The sequence below is a fragment of the Medicago sativa genome, chromosome 8 (assembly GCF_051527215.1).
Source record: "Medicago sativa cultivar Bolivia chromosome 8, Bolivia_mono, whole genome shotgun sequence".
Lineage (NCBI taxonomy): Eukaryota > Viridiplantae > Streptophyta > Magnoliopsida > Fabales > Fabaceae > Medicago > Medicago sativa.
In genome coordinates, this window is record NC_140756.1 from 18,185,254 (window position 1) to 18,203,088 (window position 17,835).

At 33.9% G+C, this 17,835-nt stretch overlaps 2 protein-coding genes and 2 pseudogenes across 3 annotated transcripts; 1 reads left to right on the forward strand and 3 right to left on the reverse strand.

Moving 5' to 3' along the window:
• Positions 1–988: 988 nt before the first annotated feature.
• On the reverse strand, positions 989–4,331 carry LOC146897490 (serpin-ZX pseudogene; annotated as a pseudogene). The gene is made up of 3 exons (XR_015023138.1): positions 4,325–4,331; positions 3,389–3,738; positions 989–1,994 (listed from the first exon to the last, which is right to left on the reverse strand). The product of XR_015023138.1 is annotated as a serpin-ZX pseudogene (transcript).
• A 569-nt stretch (positions 4,332–4,900) lies between these two features.
• LOC146897491 (protein KINESIN LIGHT CHAIN-RELATED 1-like) lies at positions 4,901–8,880 on the forward strand. Its single transcript, XM_085733817.1, has 3 exons — positions 4,901–6,123; positions 6,931–7,839; positions 8,454–8,880. Exons 1-3 carry the CDS (start codon positions 5,549–5,551, stop codon positions 8,686–8,688), a joined length of 1,719 nt encoding a protein of 572 aa, XP_085589943.1. The 5' UTR covers positions 4,901–5,548; the 3' UTR covers positions 8,689–8,880.
• Positions 8,881–9,438: 558 nt separating this feature from the next.
• Positions 9,439–10,370, reverse strand: LOC146897492 (uncharacterized; annotated as a pseudogene).
• A 1,203-nt stretch (positions 10,371–11,573) lies between these two features.
• Positions 11,574–15,022, reverse strand: LOC146897493 (serpin-ZX-like). Its single transcript, XM_085735540.1, has 2 exons — positions 13,985–15,022; positions 11,574–12,579 (listed from the first exon to the last, which is right to left on the reverse strand). The coding sequence occupies exons 1-2, from the start codon at positions 14,333–14,335 to the stop codon at positions 11,809–11,811; spliced, it is 1,122 nt and encodes a 373-aa protein (XP_085591666.1). The 5' UTR covers positions 14,336–15,022; the 3' UTR covers positions 11,574–11,808.
• Positions 15,023–17,835: the final 2,813 nt, after the last annotated feature.

Below are 17,835 nucleotides of genomic sequence, written 5' to 3' on the forward strand. Positions count from 1 at the left end.
ACAATTACAAGTACTTGACATAATATGATAGAATAGTATAGTAAATTTCTACTAGTAAGCTATTAGACGGAGTTTGGTGAATAATGGACAAAATGAAAAATAAGGCCAATACATATGTGAGCATGTCAGCAGATTTGACAGTATATCAATAGTTCCAAGAAGTTAACCCCTCAAAATATATGACAATATAAGAACACAACCGTCTCAATAAAAGAAGGCCATGAACATTCGACTTGAGAATATTAGTAACATATTCCAATCACTGAAATCCTTTACCTAACTTTGTATAATTGATGCTAAATATTTTTCAGGTCAATTTACTTTCTTAAATATACATAAAACCTATATCTAAAAAGAACTAATTTAGCCAAATGTTAACATTTTTAAAGATTAAATTACGAATTTTCATTTCTAATATGAAAAAGATCTTCATCTATTTCTTAAGCTTCAGTTTATTGTTTCGGTATTTTATGACAAAACTGAATCACCAAATAAAAGTTTACATTTTAAAAAATTGGAAGAACGAAATGAGTTATAACTTTTCTCCTTTTAATAAACTCGAGTCTAAATTTGTCAGTATCATCATCCGCAATATAAATAAACACAATGTGTGACAAACAAACAAAAAAATGTGCATACTACATGTTACAGCAATTTTTAATTGCAAGAATGGAAAAAAGCAAACATGAAACATGTTACATATAGTTCTCCTAGAGATTAAGGAACTTCATACACGAAAGCTCCAATTCAACAAATTGGACAGACTCCATCTGTTTTGTTCCTCTCATCAATCCAAACTTTCAACACAGCTTTCATATACTTAGACTTAATAATCTCAACCAGCTCATGATTCAAAATACATTTTAGAGCATTACTTCAATAACTCTTTGTACATCCAATGGAACATACTTAACCAGGCACATAACAATTCTCAAACTACTTACATTTCTACATATGATAATATGCATCAAAATAATAATTTATGATCTAAATAATAACAGATAATAACCTCAATTAAGATTGTATCAAAACATAAATTAACCTCAAACGAAATAACATAAAAACTAAGATAATCTTAATCTATTTGTCCCACAATTAGATCATATCAGAAACACTAAACTATCTCTATTCATAAAAAATGCATTCCTTTCAAAAAAATAAAATAATGAGCTCCCCTCGCTTTCTATGAGTGATGCAATTGGTTGCGGTTTGAGAAGTTAAGATCACCCAACAAGAGGATTGAGAACCTGTCCGGCAAAGATGATCGTTTGGGTCGAATCTTCTCTAATTAGAAATAGGAAAGGGTGATCGGCTATAAAGTCTATTCCAGTTGGCACACCTTGGGTCCCTATTCTGGCAGTGACTGTAGCAGCTTCAGTGCCTTCCTCATTTACTTCAATGGAAGACTTGTGAAATATGTTGGAAACAGAAAGGTCTTGACCTTCAAGAGAGTCCACCATTTTTGTCAAACCTCCAGAAGAGAAAGGTAAAATCACTCCTAGCTCCTTCATCATTCGAGAAGTTTCAAGCCCAAATGAAAATTTGAATCTTGGAATTTTGAATTTACCTACTTCCACTCGTTTATAAGGAAGCTTGGGCTCTAGGAACTCAAATTCAGAAGCCACCTTTTCAACCATAGCCGATAGTCCATCTTTTGCATTTGGAAGAAAAATGTACATAGAGAATTGTCGCTTATCTCCACCTTGCTCATAAGGGAGACAAAGCACTTTAAAACCATCGAAAGCTCTAATAATCTGATCAAGGTTGCTGCTCATAAAAGGAACTTTGACTGAGCTGCCATTCAGAAGGTGAAAATCATAGTTTTTGGTATGATAATCAAAAAATTGATAAACCCATTCTGCTTTAAAATATAGTGCATTAGCAAAGATGAGTCTGGTTAAGTTGTTGACCGATCCTTCAGGAAGAATTTCTTTAATAATGCCGTATGTTTCTTTTTCAGCCCATAAATTCACTTCTTTAGTCACTTCAATAGCCTTAAATAAAACATCAAATTTAAAAATCAGTTATTCAAATAGATCAGTTGAATTCTTTTCACAAGTATTTCAATAAAAGAGATTAACTTCTGTTAGTCTAATTTTCACATATTGCAGTGCTAAATTAGTTGGATGCAATAAAACAAGAGGAAAGTTGCATTCATCAATTATTATTTATATTTTTTTAATGACTATCATCAATTGTTTACATAGAAATTGATACTTGCTACTCTAGAATCATTTTGGTCGAATAGTTGTATGCTACAATAGACAAAGGGTATTAATAAAAATCACTTTTCCCTTCTAGATAAACACAGAGCTGTAACTTCAAAATCCTACTCAAATGGCTAGTCTTAGCCTTTAATTCTTTTGGAGAAGCATATCTAAATGCTAAGTCCTATACAAAGGGAAAAATCTTTGAATATGAATGAATAGTTTAAGTATTATCACAGTCGGTTCAACCTTGAACCACTAAGACTCAGTTTGACCATCCAACCTAACCAATTAGCATAAATCAACATTGACATATTTTCATGTTTCTCAACAACATTTTTCTTAGTTGACTTATTTATGAGTAGTATGAAATGCATATATTATCTCATATTATCTATTGGAAAATACTTCATCGACGCTCATACACTCCATCTACACCTTGAGAGAGAAATAAATACTGTTGTGACAGATATGATAAGTTAAAGATGTGATAGAAAGAGAGAGAGATAGCGAGATAATGAGAAGTTGAATTGATGTGGGAAGGTAGGGATATCCAAATATAATCACCCTTAAATTTGTTTATCTCTGAAAATTAGAATGTTCGGTAGCATATTTGTGCTCATCAACATCACCCTTGAATCCTCTCAAAAAAACATCAGCCCTGAATATTTGTGTGGTGTACATAATATTCTTTAAATTTGGGATATACACTATTCAATCTTAATTAGAAGGGAAAGATTGTTATTACTATTAACTCTTTGAAGAACCATGTTAAAAGGAGAAAATGATTCATCTTTAGGACACTAGGTCTTTAGAAGCTTTAGTATCATATCATCAACCAACTAGCCAGAAGTTTTAGGATATGGATGTTATCACAAACTGTTTCTGTATTTCATTCCACTCCATTACATCAGGTCCATGAATGATTTTACATTTCCATCACGCACTTCATCCATTTAAGCAAGAACGGAGAACCGACTCTCAACTAAATGCTTACGATTTATTAGTGACGAACAACACAAAAGCTTCAAATAGAAAATAAAATTTGCTCTAAATTTGGTTATGAAATAATATAAACTAATTGTTTGTGAAGGTAGAGATCCATTAATTAATCAATTAGCACAAAATAAAAGCATAGCATGGATAGCAATTGAAAGAGGGAGATACACACACAAACATACCTTGTTTATGAAATCAACAGAAGCAAGAGTGGCCTTATAATCGGTAGACACGGTTTCTTGGAAGGAAGGTTGAAGAGAAAGGGTTTTCTCCACCCACACACCATTGGTGAAAGAGAGGTGAGGACCATCGGAGGAAGTTGCATCTTTGAGGAGGACCGAAAGGAGACGAGAGACGAAGGAGTTGAGATGATTGATGGATTTGAAACGGAGGAAGTCAAGAAGCTGTTGTTGAGTAGGACCCTCAGAGCCAGCAGCAATGAGGCCGAGGACAATTTGGAGAGACAATGGTGAAAAGACGATGTTGTTGTCTGGTTCTTTTGAGAAGAGATGTTTGGCGATGGTGAGGGAAACTTTTTTTTTTTTATATGATTAAAATGAAAACTTTGTTGCCAAGCATTCACATACATTATATACGGAATTCCTCTAAATTATTATATTGTTGAAAGTTTACCCTTTGAATAATATTTTTGCTATAATTTATCATGGACAATCCTTTTCTCACTTCTAATAAAACTTCTAATTGTCCACTCTATTTTTGGATATACACATTAAAAAAAACTTCTAATTTTGTGTCATTTAGAATCTCAAACTACTGAAGAGATAGGTCATTCTTCCTAGCTCCTCTTTTCACTATTGGGCATTCACCATCCACATACTATTACTTAAGCAACCCAATCAATTTTGCATTATATATGTACTATTATAGCAAAAGAAAAATGTATGACTAATCATTTTGTTTTCGTATTTATGTTTTATGGATTTAGATCATTTAAGTAATTTTTTTTAGTATAATAATAGAATTTAACAAAGGTGTAAAATAGTTTATACCATTGTCAAATAAGAAATCATTATATTTTCAAGTAAGCTTATATTTTTTTTTAAAAAATAATACTGTATCTATTTCAAGGATCGATTAATTTGAGAGATCCATCGCACCGTCCATTAACAAAAAGTTCATTGAAGTCGAGCAAAATTTTCAATGAACTAACCTAACATAAAAATTATTGATACTTGAAAATTCGAACATTAGATATAAAGAAGCACTTGTACCAACAAAAAAAAAAAAGAAGCACACTTATAACCACACTCTTTAAATTTAAAAAATTAATTGTTAAGTATTCAATTTTTCTTGTACAATAAAACTAGTTTAGGTAACAAACATACTTCCTTTGGTCACTATTATAAGCAAAACTCAACTTTTTAGATACATAGAATAATTAACGTATCTAGTCTTTATTATAGACTGAATCCATTAATTATTATCTAAAAAATAGAGTTTTGCTTATAACAGTGATAGAAGGAAGTATGATTTAATCTAAAGAACATGTCCCATTTTCTTTGATCCAATATTATTTACTTAGCACTTAATGAATTTGGTGTAAGAAAAGTATAGTAAGAAATAAGAACATGTACATTGTCACATCCAACAAACAACTAGTCCTGAAGGATGCATTCTTACTAGAAAAGAAAGCTATACTATAAAAATCATCAAAGACATAATAAAAATTAAACAACATAAATTTTCTGAAACTCCAATCTCAATCCAAAAACAGAATCATGGAAATTGTGACTCTGTTCTTGCCTTTCTTCCTTGTGAAGCTTGTTCTGAAATTAAAGTATTCAAATTTCATTATTACAAGTCGTCTCTTTCAAGCAACGTTCCACTACTACCATCCCTAATCCACTTCTCTTCCACTTTTTTCCTTTTTCACTCTCTTTTTCTTCTCACACTCACTTCTATACTCATTTCAATCTTCTCCCACACTTCTTCGTTGTAATTATATATATACACATTCAATAGCTTAGAAAAAAATATCAAAAAAATTAAGTATGTTTTTTCACCCAAAAACCAGAATTTTTAAACATAGGTCTATTCAAATTAAAAATGAATTTTTCCCTTTTTTGTTAAACCAATTTGGAATAATGGGTATGAAGAAATTTTCAATTTTGAATATTGGGTATGATGAAATTTTCAATTTTGAATAGTGGGTATGATGAAATTTTCAATTTTGAATAATGGGTATGAGGAAAGCTTAAATTTTGATTCATGGATGTGAAAAAATTTCAATTTTAAAACTTGGGTGTGAAGAAAGTTTAAATTTTGAATCATGGGTATGAAGAAATTTTGAATTTTGAATTGTGGGTATTGATTGTTCAACAATGACAGAGTTAACAGTGAAAACCCCACCTCAAATGCAATCATTTGGTGTTTTCCTCCGTGAACCACCGCAAAGTGAGGCCACCGACGATGATAACCACCGGGACCCATCACCGGCGATGAGGAAAACCATAAAGAAAACAATAATCATTGATGAATCTTCCTTAGAGAATCCTGATTTGGGTCCATTTCTTCTGAAGATGGCAAGAGATACCATAGCTTCTGGTGAGAATCCAGAAAAGGCTCTGGATTATGCAATTCGGGCATCCAAATGTTTTGAACGGGTTTCGGGTCCAGGTGTGGATCTTGCCACTTGTTTGCATGTTGTTGCTGCAATTTATTGTAGCTTGGGGAATTTGGATGAGGCTATTGAGGAGTTGGAACGGTCTATTTTGTTGTTGGATGTCGAAAACGGGTCGGGTCATGCTATGGTGAAGTTTTCTGGATATATGCAACTTGGTGATACTTATTCTATGACTGGATTGTTGGATAGATCCATTTTGTGTTATGAGTCGGGTTTGAAGATTCAAATGGATATTTTGGGTAAGTCCGACCCGAGAGTTGCTGAGACTTGCAGGTAAAGTTATTAACATGTCTTGTTTTGATGTCTTCACATACACATATATGCAATGTAATGTTACTTTCATAAATATTTTTATGCACAAATGTCACGTAAGATGATATTGATGATGGATAAAGAAAGAGGAGATAAGGATAAGAAAGATGAATATTGATGTTTATGTATTGATATTATTATGTTTGTTGGTGATGGTTGTTTGTACTTTTCTTTTTGTTTTGGTGCACTTAGGCCGTAAGTGCATGTTTAGTGATGTGATTTTAGTTTTAAATTTAGCGGGTGGGGGCATCACCTAATTGGGAAATGATCATTGAAGAAGTCAATCAATTTAGTCATTTTCTCAAATTTTGCAGTATAATTTTAGTTTATGCATTTTCTCAAATGTAGTAATTTTAGTATTGTATTGTTGACTATGTGGCTGTGGCCATGTAATGGCTTTGGAATCTGCTGTGAATTGGGGATGGATTGGCGAATGGTTGCAGTCTTGCAGATTCTCAAGCATGTAAGTATTTAATGGGATGAACTCCCTCAGACATAACAAAACTCTCTCTCTGGCTATGCGAAGTGAAGGATTAGCTTTAAAATCTTGGGAGGAAGTATAACCAGGGAGAATGTTTGAAGTTCGAGAACTTTTCTTAGTCTACTTTGGACTAAAAATGAATTGGACTACTTACTAACAATATTGATTTTAATTAAGACTGTTATGATTTGGTATATAGAATCCAATTTTTTCATAGAATTCAACTAGAACATTCATGTGATAGGTGCTGAAATGTATTCGATCTAATTGGTTACCTTAAACGGCAGGTACTTAGCTGAAGCCCATGTTCAAGCCATGCAATTCGACGATGCAGAGCACTTCTGCAAGAAGACATTGGAAATTCATAGGGAGCATTGCTCACCCGCTTCTCTTACAGAAGCAGCAGACCGGCGCCTCATGGCCCTTATCTGTGAAGCAAAGGGAGATTATGAACCAGCACTTGAGCATCTTGTCCTAGCCAGCATGGCAATGATTGCTAACGGACAAGATAATGAGGTTGCAGCTATTGATGTTAGCATCGGAGATATTTACTCGTCGCTGTCTCGTTTCGACGAAGCTGTTTTCGCCTATCAGAAAGCGCTGACAGTGTTCAAATCCACCAAGGGTGAAAATCACAGTTCTGTTGCTTTAGTGTACATTCGACTCGCAGATCTTTACTGCAAGACTGGAAAATTACGAGAGTCAACATCCTATTGCGAAAATGCGTTAAGAATATACAGTAAACCTACGCCTGGAATAACCGCCGGAGAGATTGCGAGTGGATTGACTGAAATCTCTGCAATCTACGAAGCTCTAAACGAGCCCGAGGAGGCGTTGAAGCTTTTGCAGAAGGCTGTGAAATTATTGGAGGGTATCCCGGGACAATATAGGACGGTGGCAGGAATTGAAGCTCAAATGGGAGTGATGTTCTACATGGTCGGCCGGCATGTGGATGCTTGGAAATCTTTTGATAATGCTGTCACCAAGCTGAGAGCCGGTGGGGAGAGGAAATCTGCGTTTTTTGGATTTGTGTTGAACCAGATGGGCTTGGCATGTGTTCAACTGTATAAAATTGAAGAGGCCGCCACACATTTTGAAGAAGCTAGAGAGATATTGGAGAGGGAATATGGAACCTATCATTTGGACACTCTTGGAGTGTATAGCAACCTTGCTGCAACTTATGATGCCTTGGGCAGGTAAACAATTTTTTTTTTCCTTCTTTGTTTTATAAAAAATAAAATAAAAATTGTTTACATTTGTATTGTAAATCCATGGATCTGAATCGCCTGGAGTGAAAATATCACGTAGCAATCAATCCCGCCCATTGATTTGAGATTGCACAGTTAGGATAACTTTTACGCTAAATCAATTTTAAATGATCTCGATCTTTGATTTAAATTGGATTCTCAGGATCAATAGTTGTGTGACGCAGTTACTGCGTCTAAACCAAATTCTAAGTCACGGGATCCAAATTTTCTGCAGTTGGAGAATCACGCATTTGACATAGTCACACAATCTGGTTCATGTACCAAATTACTTTTGTTAATTGAGTCCAAAATACGAGTATGGGCCTATGTCATTCGATCTAGTCTGACGGTTCAGATCAGTGATAAGATGAACGTGGAGAATATAAATTCGTAACATCACTCCCCCTACCCTAGGATTTGTTTTTCATTATATCATTATGCATGTCCGAAGCACACTTTGGCATTGTTTGGTTTCTCCTCTTTCTGTTGTCTTGCAAATACATGGACAATTTGATTGCTTCTCGGTGGATGAAAATAATTCTCTTTTATGTTATTTTGTACAGAGTTGAAGATGCCATTCAGATATTGGAATACATACTGAAAATGAGAGAAGAAAAACTTGGAACTGCGAATCCGGATGTTGATGATGAAAAGAAAAGACTGTTTGAGCTTTTGAAAGAAGCCGGAAGAGTTCGAAGTAGAAAGGGAACCTCTCTTGAAAACCTTATAGATTCAAATTTCTTAAAGATGAAGAAAGAAACAAGAAGGAAACGGGGTGCATTTGGTTTTAGAACTTAGAGAGGTCTAGTTCTTTACCCCAAAAAATTGTCTCTTTTATTTTGAACATGTGAGAATTTGTTAAGGTTTTAGATTGGAAGAAGCCTCCTTGTTCCTATATATTTTAACATAATCCAAGTTTCACATGATTTAATTTTGATCAAAAAATGAGAAAGAGAGGGGAAATAGATCTCCATTCTTTAGGAGTATAAATTTTTTCCTTTCAATGCTTTTGATTCCATATTAATTAGCATTGTCTGCAACATACTACAACATTTTCTAATTGCAAGATTTGACAGAAGTAAACAATATGTCGTACGGTTCTCCTAGATAATAGAGATTAAGGAACTAGAAAGAGTACAACTAATTTTTGGAGACACCATCTGTTTTGTTCTTCTCATCAGTCCTTCTTAAAGGAAAAATCATTTTTGGAGAGTGCGGCTTTGTTCTGAAAATTAGAAAGGATTTCAGACCCTTGTTTGGATTTGAGGAAATTACAGAACTTCATCATGGTTGTGGGAGATTACGTTGCTATTGATAACAGTGTTTTTGTTTTGTTTATAATAAGAAAAAAAAAAGAGATAACTATTTTCTAGTAGCTCCTTTATATCCATTTACTCTAAAGTACAGTAGCAGTAAAACAAACCTTGTAGTGGCAACATTCAAAAAAGGCTCAATGAAATAGCATAAATTTTCATTCTAATGCATCCAAAAACCACAATCTAACATATAAAAAGGACCTTCTGCATATGACAGCATTTTTTAATTGCAAACACTTGACAAAGAAAACATTGTAGCATGGGTCTCCTAGAAATTTAAGAACTGGAAAGAGTACATAAAAGCCTCAATTAAGGTGAGACACCATCTGTTTTGTTCCTGTCATCAGTCCAAACTTTCAACGCACGTTTCCTATTCTCATCCTCCATGAAATCACTCATATGTTCCATACTCACAACTTCCTCATATTCAGACTTAATAAACTGAATCAGCTCCTGATCCAACTCCTTCACCTTCTCCTCACTCCTAATAGTCTTAGCAACATACATATTATAACATCTCTTCAATAATTCCGGCTCGTCCAATGGAACATACTGAGAAGCTGGGAGATAACAACTCTCAACCTCAACTATCTCCATATCCAGTTTTTTCTCCAGCAAAACAATCTGACGACGGTGGTCAGCAATATCTGCTTCAATCTCAGCTGTCTGCCTCTTCCTTTCATCAGCAAACTCCGTTCGTTGACGACTCAGCCTACTCAGCATATGTACATGCTCAAAGGAATTATCGTTTAAGCAAAGTTCTACTTTCTTCTGAAAATTAGCGAGGATTTCAGACCCTTGTTTTGATTTGAGGAAGTTACAAAACTTCATCATGGTTGTGGGAGTACATTTACAGTTTTCAGTCCAGAAACCATGTTGAATCGCCAAGGAGAATACAGTGTAAGGGAAAACTTCCATATTGATAAGATTGAATGTTTTGACATTTTCAATGAAACTCTGTTGTTATAAAGTGTCGCGCGAGCTCGGTTGTTGTCCAAGTTTCAACTGAAATGTCGACCGTGTACCGCAAGTGTTGGAGGACCTGTCTTAGATCTTCAGAGAGATCCTTATAGGCAGTACCTGCCATATATAAGCGAGAGAAAAAGCAATAGAGAAACGAGAGATGTTGTTCTTGTGAGCAAAAGGAAGAGGCAAACAGAAGAGTATAAGAAGGCAATCTTATGAGAGAGACAGAGACAGATTATATTAGGGACAAACGATTCATTATTCTAGGCATATCTAACTTGGGAAGTGGAAGTGTCGCATATTAGTTTAACTACAGGGTCCAACTTTTACACTTATCAATAATTTTAGTTAAATGCAAATCTAAATAACGTGTGCATATTCAAATGTGCTCTTTATGATTTTGTATGATTGGTACAATTACAAGTACTTGACATAATATGATAGAATAGTATAGTAAATTTCTACTAGTAAGCTATTAGACGGAGTTTGGTGAATAATGGACAAAATGAAAAATAAGGCCAATACATATGTGAGCATGTCAGCAGATTTGACAGTATATCAATAGTTCCAAGAAGTTAACCCCTCAAAATATATGACAATATAAGAACACAACCGTCTCAATAAAAGAAGGCCATGAACATTCGACTTGAGAATATTAGTAACATATTCCAATCACTGAAATCCTTTACCTAACTTTGTATAATTGATGCTAAATATTTTTCAGGTCAATTTACTTTCTTAAATATACATAAAACCTATATCTAAAAAGAACTAATTTAGCCAAATGTTAACATTTTTAAAGATTAAATTACGAATTTTCATTTCTAATATGAAAAAGATCTTCATCTATTTCTTAAGCTTCAGTTTATTGTTTCGGTATTTTATGACAAAACTGAATCACCAAATAAAAGTTTACATTTTAAAAAATTGGAAGAACGAAATGAGTTATAACTTTTCTCCTTTTAATAAACTCGAGTCTAAATTTGTCAGTATCATCATCCGCAATATAAATAAACACAATGTGTGACAAACAAACAAAAAAATGTGCATACTACATGTTACAGCAATTTTTAATTGCAAGAATGGAAAAAAGCAAACATGAAACATGTTACATATAGTTCTCCTAGAGATTAAGGAACTTCATACACGAAAGCTCCAATTCAACAAATTGGACAGACTCCATCTGTTTTGTTCCTCTCATCAATCCAAACTTTCAACACAGCTTTCATATACTTAGACTTAATAATCTCAACCAGCTCATGATTCAAAATACATTTTAGAGCATTACTTCAATAACTCTTTGTACATCCAATGGAACATACTTAACCAGGCACATAACAATTCTCAAACTACTTACATTTCTACATATGATAATATGCATCAAAATAATAATTTATGATCTAAATAATAACAGATAATAACCTCAATTAAGATTGTATCAAAACATAAATTAACCTCAAACGAAATAACATAAAAACTAAGATAATCTTAATCTATTTGTCCCACAATTAGATCATATCAGAAACACTAAACTATCTCTATTCATAAAAAATGCATTCCTTTCAAAAAAATAAAATAATGAGCTCCCCTCGCTTTCTATGAGTGATGCAATTGGTTGCGGTTTGAGAAGTTAAGATCACCCAACAAGAGGATTGAGAACCTGTCCGGCAAAGATGATCGTTTGGGTCGAATCTTCTCTAATTAGAAATAGGAAAGGGTGATCGGCTATAAAGTCTATTCCAGTTGGCACACCTTGGGTCCCTATTCTGGCAGTGACTGTAGCAGCTTCAGTGCCTTCCTCATTTACTTCAATGGAAGACTTGTGAAATATGTTGGAAACAGAAAGGTCTTGACCTTCAAGAGAGTCCACCATTTTTGTCAAACCTCCAGAAGAGAAAGGTAAAATCACTCCTAGCTCCTTCATCATTCGAGAAGTTTCAAGCCCAAATGAAAATTTGAATCTTGGAATTTTGAATTTACCTACTTCCACTCGTTTATAAGGAAGCTTGGGCTCTAGGAACTCAAATTCAGAAGCCACCTTTTCAACCATAGCCGATAGTCCATCTTTTGCATTTGGAAGAAAAATGTACATAGAGAATTGTCGCTTATCTCCACCTTGCTCATAAGGGAGACAAAGCACTTTAAAACCATCGAAAGCTCTAATAATCTGATCAAGGTTGCTGCTCATAAAAGGAACTTTGACTGAGCTGCCATTCAGAAGGTGAAAATCATAGTTTTTGGTATGATAATCAAAAAATTGATAAACCCATTCTGCTTTAAAATATAGTGCATTAGCAAAGATGAGTCTGGTTAAGTTGTAGACCGATCCTTCAGGAAGAATTTCTTTAATAAGGCCGTATGTTTCTTTTTCAGCCCATAAATTCACTTCTTTAGTCACTTCAATAGCCTTAATACAACATCAAATTTAAAAATCAGTTATTCAAATAGATCAGTTGAATTCTTTTCACAAGTATATCAATAAAAGAGATTAACTTTATCGTAGTCTAATTTTCACATATTGCGGTGCTAAAACAAGAGGAAAGTTGCATTCATCAATTATTATTTATATTTTTTGAATGACTATCATCAATTGTTTACATAGAAATTGATACTTGCTACTCTAGAATCATTTTGGTCGAATAGTTGTATGCTACAATAGACAAAGGGTATTAATAAAAATCACTTTTCCCTTCTAGATAAACACAAAGCTGTAACTTCAAAATCCTACTCAAATGGCTAGTCTTAGCCTTTAATTCTTTTGGAGAAGCATATCTAAATGCTAAGTCCTATACAAAGGGAAAAATCTTTGAATATGAATGAATAGTTTAAGTATTATCACAGTCGGTTCAACCTTGAACCAGTAAGACTCAGTTTGACCATCCAACCTAGCCAATTAAGCATAAATCAACATTGACATATTTTCATGTTTCTCAACAACATTTTCCTTAGTTGACTTATTTATGAGTAGTATGAAATGCATATATTATCTCATATTATCTATTGGAAAATACTTCATCGACGCTCATACACTCCATCTACACCTTGAGAGAGAAATAAATACTGTTGTGACAGATATGATAAGTTAGAGATGTGATAGATAGATAGAGAGAGATAGCGAGAAAATGGGAAGTTGAATTGATGTTGGGAAGGTAGGGATATCCAACTATAATCACACTTAAATTTGTTTATCTCAGTGAAAATTAGAATGTTCGTAGCATATTTGTGCTCATCAACATCACCCCTGAATCCCCTCAAAAAAACATCACCCTTGAATATTTGTGTGGTGTACATAATATTCCTTAAATTTGGGATATACACTATTCAATCTTACTTAGAAGGGAAAGGGTATTATTACTATTCAACCTTTGAGGAACCATATTAAAAGGAGAAAACGATTCATCTTTAGGACACTAGGTCTTTAGAAGCTTTAGTATCAAAACTAGCCAGCAGTTTTAGGATATGGATATTATCAAAACTATTTCGTTCCACTCCATTACATCCTGTACCACCAATTTAAAGACAATCTTAAGTACTTGATTGAAGTTACATGGATGATTTTACATTTCCATCACGCACTTCATCCTTTTAAGCAAGAACCGACTCTCAACTAAATGCTTACGATTTATTAGTGACGAACAACACAAAAGTTATCTATGCTTCAAATGGAAAATAAAATTTGCTCTAAATTAGGTTATGAAATAAAATAAACTAATTGTTTGTGAAGGTAAAGATCCATTAATTAATCAATTAGCACAAAATAAAAGCATAGCATGGATAGCAATTGAAAGAGGGAGATACACACACAAACATACCTTGTTTATGAAATCAATAGAAGCAAGAGTGGCCTTATAATCGGTAGACACGGTTTCTTGGAAGGAAGGTTGAAGAGAAAGGGTTTTCTCCACCCACACACCATTGGCGAAAGAGAGGTGAGGACCATCGGAGGAAGTTGCATCTTTGAGGAGGACTGAAAGGAGACGAGAGACGAAGGAGTTGAGATGATTGATCGATTTGAAACGGAGGAGCTGTTGTTGAGTAGGACCCTCAGAGCCAGCAGCAATGATGCTGAGAACAACTTGGAGAGACAATGGCGAAAAGATGACGTTGTTGTCTGATTCTTTTGAGAAGAGATGTTTGGCGATGGTGAGGGAAACTTTCGCCATTGTTTGTTTTTTTTGTTTTTTTTTTGTGAGTCATTGTTTGTTGCTTTCCTTCTTTTGATTTTTCAACTGTACCAGAAAAGCAATCACAGGGAGAGAAACACCTCCATGAGGAACACAACAATGCAGTAATTGAAATTAAACAGAAGGCATAAGTGAAAACGAGTAAACCACTAAACTTTAACTAATCGTTGACGTTGTAAGGACACTCTCAAATAAGTTCTTGAGATTATGAATATATCAAATTAGTTTCTGACTCGGTCAAATTTTACTCATATCAGTCCTTCCTAAAACATGACATGGGGATCAATTGATGATAAACGGTTAAATTTATGGATGAAGCTTGACATTTTAATAGAATCGGTGATTTTTGAAAATATTCATAATCTCATGGACTTACATAATACATACTAGTGTGTCTTATAATTTGACGGTTTACTCAAATGAAAATTAACAAATATGGATCAAAATTGTGAGAGTAAATTAATCTGTTAAACAAATAAACAAATGCATGTACATAGGTATGATTTTATGAATCAAATTCGATTAGGGTTTGAAATTTGAAAACAAGGTAAAACCCTAATATCTAAATTCGGGAACAGAAGAATAATATAAAAAAATAATTTAAAATAAAAGAGTAATAGAGAGAGAGTGAAGAGATAACCTTGAATCGGAATTGAAATCGAAATCGTGGAAAGAGGGTGAAGTTTAGTTGATGTCACCGTTAGTTAACTTATATAGAAATTTTGGTGGGCTTTAAACCTTTTGTCCCAATACTAGTGTATTTACCCGACTTTACCCGGGTGGGTTAGACATATAATTAAGATGACCAAAATTATGTGTGCATGGTATCCGAAAATAAAACTCGTCACATAACGATACGGGGCGAACATCATAATGGTTATACATGAATAGAATAAAATAGACCATATTTTAAGTACTCATAAATTAATAGATGCACATGAAGATGAAATTAACTCGATTTCGTAAAATTATTAATACATATAGAATAAAATTAATACATTTTAAGTATCCGGACTCGAAGAAATTTGTACCCTTTATTAAATAAAAATATACAATTGTCGCATTACTTAAATAAAATTATCATCGTGAAATAAAATATAGGGTCATGTTAACTTGTGCCCTTAGGGCACAAGTTAAGGATCTAAAAAAAAAAAACATAAGTTTTGTATTGAAAAAATAAGTTTTTAAACTTTCAAAGCATTAAATGCACAGTTTAAAAAAAATTAGTTTCTACAATTGGCTTCTAAACTTGTGCCTTAAGGGCACAAATTAACATTTCCCTTAAAAAAAATGATCTAAACCCCTAAGGTGCTATAGGTAATCGTAGCACATGCCTACACTCGTAGCCACCTCGCCAAACCATTCCCTATACAGAGGTCAGATGGCTGCAACAATGGCCTACACTTGTGATAAGTGTCAAAATTATGTGATTTTACTTATATATTTTAGAGTACTTATTAACTTGTTCAGTAACAAACGGGCAGAACTTTGATGCCATTAATGGCACCGTGCCATTAAATCTGGGTCATTAATGGTACCAAGATAGATGTGTTGTGTGGCCCAGATGCAATGACAATGTGTTTGTATGGCCCAGATTTAATGGCACCAAAGTGCTACCCGTAACAAACCTAATGAAAACCATGTCTTGAATAAAAAATTATCTACACCATGTCTCACCACCGGTACATATTTAAAGTGATTCTCAAAATGATTAAAAACTACTTCTCTAACATTATTTACCCCTTCAATCCTCTCACCATTAACCTCAACACTCGTTATAGATTGCACCGTTTTCGACTCGACATCACACCATAATTTTTTTTTGGGTTGGCATCTGCTTCTTTAAAGCAAAGAATACGCGCCTTTTGCTAATGCATACTACATTGAATCTTTGAAAGAGACAAAATCAAGGAAGATGTAGAATGCAAATGCTCCCGTTCAAAATCATTCAAACCCACCTCTTCCCTCTTTGTATCATAAAAATATAAATGATGAGATGAATGTTCAATGCAAGAATAAAATATATTTTCCCAAAAATTAAAGATATATTTTCCAAAAAAAAAATTAAAGATATAAAATATATTTTTATTAATATAATTCTTTTTACATTTACAATGGGGTAAAACTAAATCTGCGAAAAAATAAAAACCACCAGAAAACTTAGCTTCCGGTGGTAAAACTAAAGGAAATCCACAAGAAAATCAGCCTTCCTGTGGTAAAACTAAAAGAAATCCACAAGAAAACCAGCTTTCCTGGGTAAAACTAAATTTGCACATTTAGTTTTACCCAATCTGGTTCTTTTTTCCCCAAGATAGTTGCTCACTAATCATCTGTTTATCCCCAGAATTGACCTCTTTCTCTTTTTTCCCCAAGATAGTTGCTCACTAATCATCTGTATAAATATCGTTAGGTTTTGCAATTTTTGGATAAAAATGGCGGAAATGCGATCGTAATTATTGCCCGTTTTAGTCATGTATTACTAAACCCTAACTATCATCATCCTCATGAAAACTCCACAAAACTTTTTGCGCTTTAGGTCACTGGTAATTTTTTCAAGTTATGAATATGAAGTTTCTATAATTACTTCATCACATTACCTAATTTTGTTTAAGCATGTATTAGTATAAACCTGTTTAAATCAATGTTGTGTAATTGCAGTTAGTGGATTGTTAAAATTCCGCTAGGCTGCAGTGTTACAGAGCCAGTATAGCCGCTATTTGACAATAATCTGTACTACTAAGTAGTGAATCGCAGAGTAGTAGTGGTTAGTCCAAATTCCGCTATGATAGTGCCGCTGTAGTTGCTATTTAACAACACTGTTTTGAATATTTACTCATTTGAAATATTTGACCTCGACGTTTTTTTGTTTTGTTTTGTTAATAGACCTCGATGTTTCTATTGGAAAAAATGTGGTAGATTATCTTATTGGAATAGTTAATAATGAACTGAATCACCAATCTAATCTCTGAAATGAACTTAGAATCTGCGAAACTGAAAATCAAAATAATCCATAAAACTGAGAATAGTTGATAGTATTAGTTATTTTTAGTTAATCAATTTAGTTCCTAGAATCATCTCGAAGGGACTAAATGGGAGTTTTATTGCACTTTCGGGGATCATTGTCTTAGACCAATAAAAGGTCACTGGTTGAATCGCGGAGTCGGCTTGTAAAGGCTGCCTCTATTCGATCCTTATGTCTCCGATTTTGTAACAGAATTTTTGTAACACTACATGCTGAGTCAGTTAATGAGTAATTTTTGTAACACACATACTGGCACCCGAACACCAGCTTCTGGTGCTGAAACTAGCGCTAGCTCTCTGACCACTGGTGCCTAGTGCCCTAGCCCTGGCGCCCAGACTCTGCATTCAACCAATTCCTGCATGAAAAATCAGCAATTTGGGGTCTTGGATAACCCAAAAACATGTCCAACCAGCCAGAAAAAGGGGAAAACTATCCCGATATCTTATACATCATATAC

Excerpts from the sequence above, each read along its gene's own strand:
- LOC146897491 (XM_085733817.1), top strand. The coding sequence starts at position 5,549 with ATGACAGAGTTAACAGTGAAAACCCCACCTCAAATGCAATCATTTGGT. Across the intron at positions 6,124-6,930 it reads AGAGTTGCTGAGACTTGCAG|GTACTTAGCTGAAGCCCATG; the intron begins GTAAAGTTATTA and ends CTTAAACGGCAG. Across the intron at positions 7,840-8,453 it reads ACTTATGATGCCTTGGGCAG|AGTTGAAGATGCCATTCAGA; the intron begins GTAAACAATTTT and ends TATTTTGTACAG.
- LOC146897493 (XM_085735540.1), bottom strand. The coding sequence starts at position 14,335 with ATGGCGAAAGTTTCCCTCACCATCGCCAAACATCTCTTCTCAAAAGAA. Across the intron at positions 12,580-13,984 it reads CTATTGATTTCATAAACAAG|GCTATTGAAGTGACTAAAGA; the intron begins GTATGTTTGTGT and ends TGTTGTATTAAG.